Here is a 14667-nt window from a genome sequence, read left to right as displayed (position 1 = left end):
AACCTATTGGGCGCGACCCACTGCTTGGTCCCGAGAGGACGTTTGATGGGTCGTGAAGTCGGGCTCAAAAATTCATTTACTGTGTATTAAAAACCTATTACATTTAAATTACTAAGATGTAGTGTTTTAACAGTTTAAATTTAACCTGTGTTGTACGTAGTCTAAACTCTACAATTCTGTCATTCACACTCTACCATTCGTTTTTACTGGCATCTCGCTTGTGTTTAACTCAAGGGAATCGGATATCTGTCGTTTTCATTTCAGTCACAGCAATGAGTTCTTAATTATCTGGATGTCACATACATGTCGACTTAAGGTGTCGCTTGATATCCACTTCATATTTCTGTGAAAAGGGATTTTAATCTGATTCAAGTAAAAAGCAAGTACAGAAAAAGACTTGATGCACGCTAAGATTTAGGACATAAGTTAAACACCTTGAACCCAACATAGCCCAGTTTATGCAGAAAGGGTAGCACCAACCGTCACATTAGTTCCGCGAGGAGGAGGGAAGGAGGGAGGAATAAAGAAAAAAAAAATCAGCATGTGTGTTTAGTTAGATGTTACACTAGAGTAAATTAGTCTTTTAAATTACATATTTACTTTTCTAGAATGAGGTGTGTGTAATTTGTGTAGGCATGCATAATACAGGGCTTCTTTAAGTACTCAATGTTAGCAAAAATATGACTACAAACTGGGTACACACTCCTACACGTATTTCTGCCCGCACCCATGCTAATGGGTCCCACGAAGTGTAATATGCTTCAAGGTGGGTTCAAGACTGAAAAAGGTTTTTGCTAGGGATGTGCTGAAGCCGATTACAGATGTATGAAAATCGGCAGAAATTGACATATCGGCATCGGTATTGGTATAGACAAAAAACTGATATTTAAACCGGTACAGATTATACTAGAGTTTTACCTTCTAACAAGTTTTATATTCTAGTTTTGTAAGATTTATTGACAATTAGGTTATGATTCATCATTATTATAGAGTTTTTGTAATAAAATTATTGCAAACTCTTATTCAGAAGATCAACCTAACTCAAAATCGGAAATAAAACAGTACATTGCTGAACCAGGATCTGCGGTTGTATTGGAAATTCAAAAATGAGTATTCAAACCTGAAGCAAGTGATGAAAATACTTGGGCATACCTGCTGCATCAGTATTCAGTGATTGAGTGTTCAGTGTTGCTAAACAAATTTGCTGAAGTGCTTCCAAACCTCGGGTTTCTGAAGTTGAATCCAACATTAAGAACAGGAATTCATTTTGCATTTCAAAGAGCTGCTTGTGTAGTAATGTTAAATCTCTTGAGAATCCATGTTCTTAAAGGTTCACATAACTACCATCTCATGAGAATATATATGTATATACATATATGAAATGTACATAGCAAATTCATTTTTGTCATGTTGAAAATAACATTCCATTTCTGTTTAATAATCTTATGTATCGGAATCGGTTAAATATCGGCATTGGTATCAGTAAATTTTCAGCTTCGTCACATCCCTAGTTTTTGCCCTTCTGTACTAGAGCAGTAATGTGAATCCTCATGTAGTTTGTTTTGCTGTTGTTCAGATATTCACAACAGTTGAGGAGCCTTACATAGCCAATAAAATATTGCAATTATCTAGACAACAGCGAAAGGAGAGAACACAAAAATTAAATAGTGTTTTTTTGAAAGGAGAGGCAATTTCGAAAAAAAATCTTCATCAGCCAAAGGTTCAGCCAAGCTTTGAACATACCTTAAAATGGTGTGTTCTGCAGGTCACGCAACATTTCAACCAATAAATATTCATATTTTCACTAATCAGAACATTGTTTTACCATTGTTTGGTTGGGCATAGTATTCTTTGACATTCCTTCTCTGCCATGTAGTTTGTGCAGTTGTATTAAGCAACACGTTCATACAATATTTAAAAGAGTAATACAGTATTTCCATACAACTGAGCTACCGAGCCGGCCTGGCCTCGCCTGATCTTTCGCTATTGCTGTTTTACCTGCATGAAATCGTCTCTGCCAGTGCTACTGCAACGTCGAAGTCTACTGTGTTTCAAAGGCAACAGATCCCGTTCAAGTAGCACTGGCAAAGACGATTCCACGCACCTAAAACAGCAATAGCAAAAGATCAGGCGAGGCCAGGCCAGCTCGGTAGCTCAGTGGTTAGAGCAATGGCATGGTATGCCCGACCCCCGGGTTCGAGTCCTGGTCGAGCCTGCATTTTTCGCTGAAAATTTCTACGTAGTACAACTCCTGTGTGTGCCTAATCTAAAAGTATTTCCATAACTTAAAACGACCCACATACATTTCTAGCTTCTAACACCAGGCCACGTGGATCCCCTTCTCACTGGACATTGAACCCTTTGTCCTTAAAGTAGAAGTCAAATAGCAAAAAAAAAAATACCTCATCCTTCATGACGCTCGGACCTTCTTCAATGATCAATTTTGAATCAGACGTGATATGGGCTTCTTCCAGGCAGATGTGCTCGTGGATGGGGGACTTCACACCCAAGGTGTCATCCTCCAACCTCATTCGGTATTTTCCAAGTGGAAGGTGAAGCTCTGATACTGCAGCTTCCTTCAACTCTCCAACCATCTTCAACCAAGAAAACAAATCCATCTTTTATAAGCAAAAACTTTCACAAGAAATTATCAAATATTAACCTTTGAATGTTTAGGCGCATTTTATGCAATAAGCCCTGAACGCCAAGCATGTTTTCAACTGCAAGTTTAAAATTGCAGAAGGTTTGAAATAAAAATGTACACCTACGAAACTATGAATGATAGAGTTACAAATTATAGCTTGTTCTTTTAGTAGGCTAAAAGCCTACAAAGAAACCAAAAAAACAATTTTCATATGATATGATGTCGTATATATGATTGATTATCATGTTATTATATTACATGACATTATTATACTGCTACACTGAAAGAGCAATCTCTACGAATTCAGCTCCTGTCTAAATTCACTATGTACGATATAATTATCACATGGAATTCTCCTCATTTTGAAACTCAAGCTTGGGATATTTGTTTGGTGAGCTTCCTCATAAACCCTTTGCAAGAAACCTGTCACCAACCCCTCTGTACTGGTCACCCAATACCAACCAGCCCCCCCACCTATGGGCCTCTGCAGGATTGTTTCCAGGGCGTGGGACTAGGCACATTTTCCCCATAATAGTGTTGTCCCCTTAAAAAAAAACATTGCTTCATTTTGAGTTTATCATGTTCATGTAATAATTAGCACATATTATTGTGGCTGAAATGAAATTGTATGTGTGAAATATATAATTTTTGTTATTCCTGTAGTTTACGGTTATTACAAGCATAAGAAAACAGTTTTTCGTTGTGATGTTTCAGGAGAACACACGCTCCCTTCATCAGACATTTATTTCCATTTTGACTAAAGATACAGTTATAACAATGGTTAGCAATTTTTTAAACAAAAAGAATCCCTTATATAGTGGATGTTGTCAATGTTACATTGTTGTAATATAGCAACTTAACTGTGAAAAGAAGCAGTCTGTTTTATTTATATTTCAGATAAAAAATAATTTATAACCACAGGAATATATAATATAAGTTGTTCATGTTCAAAGGATTATGTAGGACAAACAGCAAGGAAAATGGCACGAACACAATTTGGACATTATAAATCTAAACCCAAGAACAGGTTTGTCAGCTCACATCATCGAAGAGAAGCATTTGATTAAAAGGAGAAGGATTTTTAAAAGATTGACGGGAAACATAGAGTTGAATGTCTGGGAAGCTTCGTTCATTGCAGAAGAACACTGGAATAAATTAAATAACGAAAATGGTAACATAGATCCAGTATGGAGTTTTCTTTTTCACAAATGGAGTAAGCTACCATCTTTAAAATTTAATATACCAGAAAACATCAAGAGACTTTGTGAAAACAATGATGACTTTGAACTACCTGATGATATTTGGGATTCATAATTTTAAATAAAAAATAATGTGATCAAAATGTTTATTATCTGAAATAAAAATAAAACAGACTGCTTCTTTTCACAGTTAAGTTGCTATATTACAACAATGTAACATTGACAACATCCATTATATAAGGGATTCTTTTTGTTTAAAAATTGCTAACCATTGTTATAACTGTATCTTTAGTCAAAATGAAAATAAATGTCTGATGAAGGGAGCGTGTGTTCTCCTGCAATGCCACAACGAAAAACTGTTTTCTTATGCTTGTAATAACCATAAACTACAGGAAAATAATTCTACAATGCAAGCAATGCGTACATACAAGAAAAACTATATAATTTTTGGTTGACTCATTTTCCAGGGGGGCCCCCAAAAAAGTCCATCCTTCATAGTCATGCAGACACACACTTCCTGACAAGCCTACAGTTGTTTTCAAATCACCTTACCCTTCACAAATGCAGCTGCCCCATTCTTGTTATTTCTCATACCATCTTACCTAGGGGTAAGATCCACAGCCCGCAACCTCAGAATCAACAACGACCGCTCCTCCACCCAAAACCTGGACTTCACTGTTGCCCTTCATACCAACTACCATATCCCCTTCAAAAACTGCTTCCAGGTAGCAATCATACACATCTTACCATAATGCACCAACACTGTAGCACATAAAAGATGGGAGAGAGCCTACGTATCAGACATGAGTGCAAGCACATCCCCCGGCTGTAACAAGAGCACCCAGTACTGTTCCCCATTCCCACCCCTTACATTGAAACCCCCACATCATACCATACTACTACAGTTTTCGACAAGCCTGATGAGAGAATCACGTTTATCTCTACTGTCTACAACTTTGATCCGAACCTGACAACAGTGCAGGTCGAACTCATGTTTCCTTCATCTTTCTTTTCTTTATAGATGAAGATGCAGCTCATGGCCACAAATTATTAACATTTTTCCAGTGTCTGGTGAGAGGTTCCTTTCTCCTTGTTACATATATATGTATGTGTATCTGCATGCCATGGACGTCCGCAGGATTCTTTCCAGGGCAAGGAAGGTATTTTTTTCCAGGGGGGCAAACAAGGCACATTTTCTCCAAAAATAGTGTTGTTCCCTAAAAAAACATTGCTTAAATTTGAATTTATGATGTTCATGCAATAATTAACACATATTATTGTGGCTAAAATGAAATTATGTGTGTGAAATACATAATTTTTGGTAGACTTTCATCTTCCAGGGGGTGGGGGGCATGGTCACCCTCTTCCGGACACCCCTGCTGCATGCATGTATGTGTGTGTGTAAACTAAGATCTTTCTCTTTAGCGATATCGCATCCTGCCCCACCTATTCCCAAACTTCACTAGGCATCCTGCCAGCTAGGAATTTCCACTTTGAGCAACGACCAAAATTAAACAATTTTCCATGACTGCATAATTCACGGGAAAATTCAGACTTCAGAAAGTGTTGCGTCTGTAAATAAATTTTAAATTTACATTTCAAGCATTTATAAAATCTAAATTTCGAATTTAAGTGTTTATTATTTTATAATTTTGCAGTTCATTTCAAATCATTTCGTAACACAACTTGCTAGAAAACATACCTCAAAACTTTCCAAAAAAATGAAAAATGAACACTGGTGTTTTCTTTCACATTGAGTGTTTCTTCAAAAAAGAAATATGCATGTCCTTACTTATTGCCAAAAATATGGATACTTACTCTGTCCTTCATAATCTCAACTTGCACCACTCGCCCTGCATCGCCTTGCTCGAGACTTTCCGGCACGGTAACCATCGTCCTGTTTTCAACCGTCACTGTGATCACTTTGCTGTGAATCATCGCCTGCGTGGTCACCCTCTGCTTACCCTTGCCTCGCTTTTCAGCCAGCAACCGTCCGCCATTCTCAAGCCCAAGTTCCTCCAAGGTGCTGATGGTCTTTGAGCGATCGAGCACGATCAAGTTGGAAGATTCAGACTTGTTCTTCAGGTACGTCAGGTGGAGCTGGTGCTCCGGAATTGACAAAGATTCGCTGAGCTTATCACGGAGCTCCCAGAGCTTCATGGACTTTCTGTATCCTTCTTTAGTCTCCGCAGACTCCTTGTTGGGGTAGATGACGGTGACTGTTAACAGGATTGGTTCGTTCTCTGGACCAGCTTCCACAAGGACTCCATTCACCTGGAACACAAAATATTACCTGCATGAAGCAAGATGCACATTTCCCAGCATATAAGATGCTTTTTTTCCATTTAAAAACAGGGTCCATCTTATACACTGATACTCAGCATTTGATAACCTTCATTTCTGGAAATGTTCTCTGTTCTGAGTTAGACGATTTCCTTGCATGACGAAGAAGATTAAAATGTATTCTTTTCTAGTTACATTAGGTAAGTTATTTGTTGAAAGTAGACCTATATATTACTTTATACTTGAATTACTGAAAATTAATTATAAATTCAATGATAAAAGTTTTTTCCTTAAAAATGTGTTCAATGCATCTTATACGCTGGCAATTACGGTATTTTTAACGATTTTTCAATATGTTTACACACATGACTGCAGCGGACAATGTTATAATTAGTGTATAACATTTAAAATCTACCCAGCATATGGGTTTTTAGGTTTGCATCATTCGACATAAGCTGATTGTTTTTCAAATTCATTAATTAATTAAAATTCAACAATTACACACTTAGGAACTGATTCAGCAAAAAATGTGGTCCACAATATAGGTTCCTTCTTCCAAGTTCATTGGGTCTGAGGTTTCAAATGAGAAGTTTGGGAATCCTTACCTGTTATAAAAAAAACCTCTATATATTACATACTTTGAATAATAATATATTTTCCAGCAGAAGACATAAGACTGTTTTGTCATTCCACTGCGAATGTTTTGCGAACACCACCAGTCTTATACTAGAAAATCCAAATCCAGATTCTTCAGTATCCGGAATCTGGAGAATCCATATTTTGGAGGCCTTCATAATCCGTATTGTCACCAAAATCCAGATTCATCTGAAATCCGGATAGCTAATTTTCCAAATCCAGATTTAAAATTTACCAGAATATGACTATTTTTGGTCATCCCTAGCTTACAATTAGGTAAGAAAAAAAATATTGGACTGGTGGTAAATGCAAACCAAATAAACAGAATGTCGACATCAAAGAACTGAAAGAACTATGAATAGAATATAAGGTAATGCCAAGAGTATAAAAAAAAATATAAAAGAAAGGATAAACTGGTTATGGAGGAGAAGCCACTATTCCTTACATAAAATAAAAAGTAAAAAAAATACAGGGTTGGACACGAAAAACTGGCCCTTCTCATCTTTGTTAGATGTTCTCACTTCCTTGATCTGAAACTACATTCGGTCATTCCCCTCCTCTCCTAATCAGACCACGTCACAAACCCCCTCTCGCCGTTCCCTACTGCACCGGTTCTTGTTTTTGAAGTGCATTAATTTATTATTATTATTATTATTTATTCATTTATGAGAAAGTTTAGTTTCAGACCAAGTGAGTTGGGGTCGGTCACTTTTTTGTGTCCAACCCTGTGTAAAAGACAGTAGTAACAGAATATAATATTTCAGTTTGAAAGCATTGCTGTAAAAAATGTGCATATACTGTAGTGGCATAGCATTGGCATTTCGGGGGGGAATGCCAAATCCGAAGGAAGGGTCGGCCCTTTTTTGCTTATTAATTTACTTATGGAATTAGTCGCCACAGGTATTGTTTATTTGCCTGAAGTCAGCTGGGTTTTCAATAAAACATCATCCATGCATGTTTTAGCTAGAAAATTAGATGCCTCACAATGCAACAAATGTTTTGAACTCTGGTGTTCTATACCTTTTTTTATATCTTTCTGCATGACGCAAGTCATTAAAAAACCTACCTGAATCACAAGCGCCTCTGCACAACAGTAGACGTCATTTTTGTGGATGATCCAACTACTGATTGATTTGGTTTATTTTTACTTCTCTTTTCTACCACTTTTGGTTAATCGCGAATATGAATATGAGTGATGATTTTGATGAAGGGACACTCACAAAGAACACATGTGCTCACGCCAGGATTCGAACCAGGGACCTCTGTCATCTTGGCACACTGTGAAAAACACTCTGACACGAAGGTGGGTGGATGATCCAACAATCGTACACTCTACTAACGTAACAGTGCCGATTAGTAATTCAGACCACTGTTTATTGCATCTTGAGAATGCTAATAAACATTTTAAAATAATTTTCCAGAGACCATTCGATGTTAAGAGTTTTCAAATGAATGCTAAACATTTTCATTGACATAATATTAAGCAATTAGATACTAATGAAAAAAAAATGAATGGTTTTGCAGGTTAAGTGGTAGAGGAGCCACAGGCTGAACTTATACCACGAGGACTTCACCAACTTATTTGACAAAAACTGTGTTGATCTTTTAGTTTTTAATGCACATCTCTGTTCGTGTGATATATTATACAATGCAGTGGCCATTAAGAAGTGGTATATTTGAGTTTGGTAAAGTTACGTCAGTCAAAATTGCATATTGTAGCATCACACAGCATGAGCATGAAGAAACGGGTAGGAATTCTGTTTCTGTCATCTGCGTCGAAAGGCAGGAAGGGTCACATGAGCCCTAGATCCAATCATGTGGCTCTCTGCTCCGTACGCTGGCATGCAAGAGAGCATTGCGCGCATGCTGTAGAGATCCAAGCTTTCCCTCCACATAGGCAGCAAGGGATATAGAGTCCTTTACGCCAAACCTACCTGGCGTCCGGCCAGGAAAGGCTTTGAAAAAAAAATGCATGAACGAGTGTTGTTAGTGGAGCATTGCAAGTGGATCTCGAAAAATAGCTATTATAATGCCATGAAGGTCAAACATATCTTAAATTAGTCACGTTTTACTTTATAATCACAGCATTTAAGCATTTTTGAAATTTTAAATCACGGAACGCCGGGCGTACTATAACGCTACGCCAGTGATATCCTGTTGCATTATAAATGATTGATTAATTTATTTGCTTTATGTTACTTTGCTTTTTGTGCCACTTTTGGCTAATTTGCGAAGATGTGGATGAGTGACTGATGAATGGACACTCACAAACATCCATGCCCGGGCTGGGATTCGAACCTTTGCATTGTGCACTCAGCCACAGGGGCTGGCAGGATGAGAAAAATACATTGATAGTACATTCTAACGAAGTGATTGCAAACTGCCATATAAAAAGTAAGGTAGGATACAGTACCTGTCTTCCATCCCAGACTAGAATTTTTGAGTTTTTGGTGACTCCCAAGTCCATCAGCTTTTTTGAAGGATCATCCAGCTGCTGATACGGATGAATACCACACACGGTTTTGTGGCAAACATGTAGAGCAGAAAGTCCTCGGCACAAATCCTCACAAACCTGCAACAACAAATGCATGCTAAATAACTACCAACTAATCTACATGTTTAGACAGTAAGATATCCAAGATGGCAACAGATCTGAACAAGTTGAACAACATCAAGATGAAAATGATGTGGGAGCTGAAACACAGAGACGAAGCCTGATATGTACATTCAATCTTCATGGTCACAATAAAGCCACATGTAGGGGCATGCATGTTTCATATAATATCTCACGAAAAGTGATAACATGTAATGTTTCATGTTTTTGAAACATTTTGATTGATTGGTGTTTTAAGTTAAATTTATGGACAGTAAGGCTAATTGGGACTGAACCTACAGTTTAAAGTGGAATCCGAACCACTATGTGCCTCCAGGTATCGAACCTTGATTTCAAGGTGACGGCGCTATCAAGGTGTGAGGTGCATTTTCCTACTGCCTTGTCATGAAATGATGCAAAATGTGGCAGCGTCATTGCCTTGTAATCAACGGGTCCAGGGTTCGATACCTGGTGGAGGCATATGGTGGTTCGGATTGCACTTTAAACTGTAGGTCCAGTCTCGATTAACCTTACTGTGCATAAAGTGGAATTAAAACAACAAAGCAACCATGAACTGCAAAATGGAAAATAAACTCTTAAACACGAAATTTGGAGTTCACTTACCGATCTGACACTTTCTGAAGTCTTAATTACCCTGGGGGTTACGAAAATCACGGAAAAATTGATTAATTTTGCTGTAAATATTTGAGAAACAAAAATTGACTCCTTTACACAGGAATAAAGTTAATACCCTGATACATAAATATGCTATTACAAGGGAAATGCTTATTTTGTGTAATAAGTGTAGTTTCTAAATCAAATTTAGGTCAATATTCACAATTTTTAGCACCAAAATGTCAATTTGTATACCACTATCGATCAGAAATGTGTGACTCTAGCCATATGCTACACAATTTGCTTGCTTTTACATTTTCCTACAGTTTTTTTTTTCATCTCAGAACCCTGAAAAATGTAAATCGAGGTTCCACAGTGCTAGAATACCTTCCTAGAATAGGAGACCTGTTAAGACTATGGCTGAACTGATCCACTTTGAACCGATACCCTCACCAATTCCCGTCGATAACTAGGTGTGAAAGTTGTAACAAATAAAGGATGTTCAAAATATTCATTAATATGTTTAAACATCAATTTACCATAGTTTTGCTTTAACAATATTCAAATATCACATCAGAATATAAGAATACATGTTATTTAATGACAAAATGCAGTTTTTTCATATAATATTGGTGCAAAATAAATGGAAACTTTGAATTCTGCATAACTTCCTGAGTAATTAGACTCTGCGAAAGTGTTGTGCGGCATTTTTGCGGACCCGGTAAACAAGCTAAACAGCAGAAGAGTATCACCCAGTGTACGTAAATAAAATACAACCGATACTATCTGATACTGATATCACTGGTATCGGTCGGTACCAATACATCAGCATCGATATCAGCTCAGCTCTAGTTAAGAACTCATATTTGAGGCGTGTGCGACTTACTCACGTTATGAATATTAAAAGTATAATATAAATATATACACTATGAAATACTTACGTTTCGTGAAAACACAACGTTTCGGTACCCTACTGTTCCCTTCTTCAGGTTTTCGTCTATGCCAGAATGATCATTACATAGCCCCGTCAATTAAGGCAAGGATTGAGGTGGCAGGTAAAACAGGTTAAAAAGGAAAAAAAGTTGACATAATATCAACTGACCCCAAACGTGTAAAACCTTCATGCTCTAATACTAATTTTAAAACCCCCAGATCTAACAAAGTCCGTAGAAACCCTTTTACACATGAAACACGTTAAAAAAACAACTTGACACTGCAATGCTTACTGTTACGAAGTCTACAGGGTGGCTCAAAAAGTCACTTAACACCCTCGGTACAAGGCCACTGCAGCGTGCAACATGGAAATGGTGATGACTAGAGACCGGATGTTAGGCAAAATGCCTATTCTTTCCTGTTAGAAATATGATGAAAACGAATGTTGCGAAGGCCAGGGGGGAGGGATTAGCTTCATTTAAAGCCAATTTAATTTTGCCTATTTTGCCTATTTCATACGATATTGCCTATATTATTTCATAAATGCAAGATATTGCCTATTTTAGGCATTTTCTTTAAAATTGGGACATGACTGAACTCTGTGCATACAATTTCCTGTTCCCAGGATTAGTTTCCGATGCTTCCAAGAAATTTAAAAATAACAGTTAGCGAGTTATTGCAGCTAATAAGAACTTGGACAAATTAAGGGCAATTCAACAAGTTCTGAAAGCTGAAAATATACAAACTGAGTTAGATCCATATGTTCTCGCGTGCTTTAAGTATGCTCCGGTAACATCTGTGGAGGTTGAAACATCTTTTTCAATTCTAAAAAATGTGTTGTCTGATCGTAGACATAAATTGTCGGTTGATCACCTGAAGAAATACCTTGTACCGCAATTAGTGCTTCTTATGCAGAGACTGCCAAACCGTACAGTACAAACTTGAAATGCATTTAAACAGTTTCTCAGTTCGAACTGCTGTGTGGAATATACAGTGTAAATTTTTTAACTGAAATAACTCTGCGTGCAGTGATAAAGTGTATATTTAAATAATTTGCGTACTGGTTGGAAGTAGCCAACAATTTCTTTTGTCAGACTATTGTGTGTAGCATTATACAATAAAAAAATTTGGGCTGACGTGACTCCTGTTTGCAGTGATTTATTAAGTACAACATTGGACTGCTGTCTCTAATGATGAGCTCCTGGTTTATTTTAAGCAACTATAAAGAATGTACAGGTGAGTCTTTATATTATTTAAACACCTATTTCTTTTTGTATGTCTATCTTCATTATTTTGAGTTAAATTTGATTACCTTTTTATTGCCTATTTGTTTTTTAATGCCTATTTTACTGCCTATTTTGAAAATTATAAGTGCTTATTTGCCTGCCTATTTTATATGTTTTTAGTGCCTAAACATGCTGTCTCTAGTGATGACCAATCGTTGCCAGGTCAAGGGGGAACCACATTGACGCCACCCGCACGGTCGGTGGCCATCTTGAATTCAACATCAGAATTTTAAATGGGAAGAGGGTGATATGATATATCAAATCAGGCTAGAATTTCATGAGAAATGAACTTCCTTATGAACACAAACATTTGCTTTGTCACTGTGAAGGACTTTTAATTCAATGGAAGCGTCACACTGTAAATTGTTCGCGACAACCATTCATAATCGCAGCTCTTCGTGGATGTATCTGATAAAAATCGTGTGCAATGGCATGTGAACTTCTCTCCCTAGACATCACTTTGATCTCGATGCATTACCGATCCGCTAAACAAATTTTAAGGCATTTTCCTAACACCTCGAAAAGGAGCAAATTGGTACAAGAATTCAGTCATAACTTTTTACTGGTTAATGATACGTCTAAAAAACCTTCACCATTGCATTTCTCGTGAAATTCTAGCCTGATTTGATATATCATATCAACCCTTCCCATTTAAAATTCTGAAGTTGAATTCAAGATGGCGGACATTAAGATGGCCGCCGACCGTGGGGCTGGCATCAATGTGGTTCCCCCTTGACCTGAAAACAATTGGTCATCACCATTTCCATGTTGCGCACTGTAGTGGTCTTGTACCGGGGGTGTTAAGTGAGTTTTTGAGCCACCCTGTACATCGAATTGATATGGTTTCTCGTAGAATGCCGGAAGATGCTCAGCTCTTGCCCTCTCCCACTTTTCCCTCCCCCCTCTGGTCGATCATACTATGTCATATCTACTTCGAAATCTTCAACCTCGAGGGCCGCGTTGATCACGGCCGGAGTGACTTGGAAACCTTAATTGACGCTGCTATGTAATGATCATTCTGGCATAGACGAAAACCTGAAGAAGAGAACAGTAGGATCACGAAACGATGTTTCTTCACAAAACAGATACTCACGAAACGTAAGTATTTCATAGTGTATATATTTTTATATTATACTTTTAATATCTAGTTAAGACTCCACGGAACTACAAAATGGAGATAAAAATATTGCAAGGAATTGATGGATATACAAGCCATGGCCAGGAGCAATGGTAAAGAAACCAGAATCGCTCTTTGGTGGGCAGGCCCATTGTAGTACATGCTAGAAGACTTTTGCTGGGGATCCTCATGCATCAGACTGCCGACTGACGTCATCGAGTGAAGTCGTGGTGCCATGCAGTCAATTTTATTGTTAAGCGCCTCTCGGTTGTACATTGTGGTGGCTTAAAAGTTCGAAACATACGGCTGTGAAATTCTGTTTTCTGTTAAGGAAAATGACAGGCAAGCAGTTGTAATGCTTTAAACCGATTACAAGGAAGCAGCTCTGGGGAAGACAAAAGTTTAGGAGTGGTTTTCCCGCTTCAGGAATGGTGAAATGTCACTTGAAGACCAACTTCGCTCAGGGTGACATGTCAAGATGTTGCCAATTCCTTTTTTGATGCAAAGGGAATTCATTGTTCACTCGGAATTTGTCAAACTGTTAAACAGGTGTATTACCTACAAGTTCTGAAACGTTTGCTTGACGCGATGACATGAAAGTGGGGAGTGGTGGCTTCACTACGACAGCGTGTCAGTGCACAAAGTCTTGAATGTGATGCAATTTTTAACCAACTTATCCACCTGCCATATTATTCACCGATCTCGCTCCATGTGACTTCTTTCTATTCCCCCAAAATGAAAAAAGTCCTCAAAGGAAAACATTTTGCGGACGTGGAAGAGGTGAAAAAAAACAAAAACAAAAAAAACACGGAGACATTAAAATGCATCCCTTTGCAAGAGTTTCAGGACTCCTTCAACAATTGGAAAAATTGTTTAGACATGTGCATTGCTTAAATCGACAGTATTTTGAAGATTAAATTTATAGCACCTAAAAATAAATACACAATTTTCTATTACAACATCCTGGTTTCTTTTGGGTCTCCCCATGTATCCACATATCATTACATCCAATACAATAATGTCTACAGGAAGAACGAACAAAAAAATTATTATCTGAACATGTGACGTCACTTACTTCCCAAATCTTATCCGACAGCTTATCCACTGTCCACCGCTGATCAACAACCACTTCCACTGGCTCAGGACAACCGGCAATATGGTGTAAGGCACATTGGCGTACTTCGTAGCTATTTGCTGGCAGTAACTGGATATAAATTTCATTCAAAACTGCTTCATATTCTTCTCTGAGAAAATAAATGCATTTTGTAATTGTCAGTCAAGAGTGTGAGTGAGTGTGTCCGCATATATCTCTCTCCCTCACACTGCCACACACAAATACAGAGCAATCCATTGAAGTGTAG

At 37.7% G+C, this 14667-nt stretch overlaps 1 protein-coding gene across 1 annotated transcript in view; it reads right to left on the bottom strand.

Moving 5' to 3' along the window:
• LOC145981304 (ubiquitin carboxyl-terminal hydrolase 40-like) overlaps positions 1–14667 on the bottom strand; it is a 66868-nt gene that overhangs the window by 32667 nt on the left and 19534 nt on the right. Inside the window, exons 7-10 of the mRNA XM_083114499.1 lie at positions 14382–14550; positions 9176–9334; positions 5662–6117; positions 2403–2594 (exon numbers count right to left, since the gene is read on the bottom strand). Coding sequence (XP_082970625.1) covers positions 2403–2594; positions 5662–6117; positions 9176–9334; positions 14382–14550 — 976 coding nt within the window. The remainder of the gene's footprint in view (positions 1–2402; positions 2595–5661; positions 6118–9175; positions 9335–14381; positions 14551–14667) is intronic.

The sequence above is a fragment of the Lepisma saccharinum genome, chromosome 29, assembly GCF_977018435.1.
Source record: "Lepisma saccharinum chromosome 29, izLepSacc3.1, whole genome shotgun sequence".
NCBI lineage: Eukaryota > Metazoa > Arthropoda > Insecta > Zygentoma > Lepismatidae > Lepisma > Lepisma saccharinum.
This window is presented reverse-complemented; position numbering and strand designations above follow the sequence as displayed.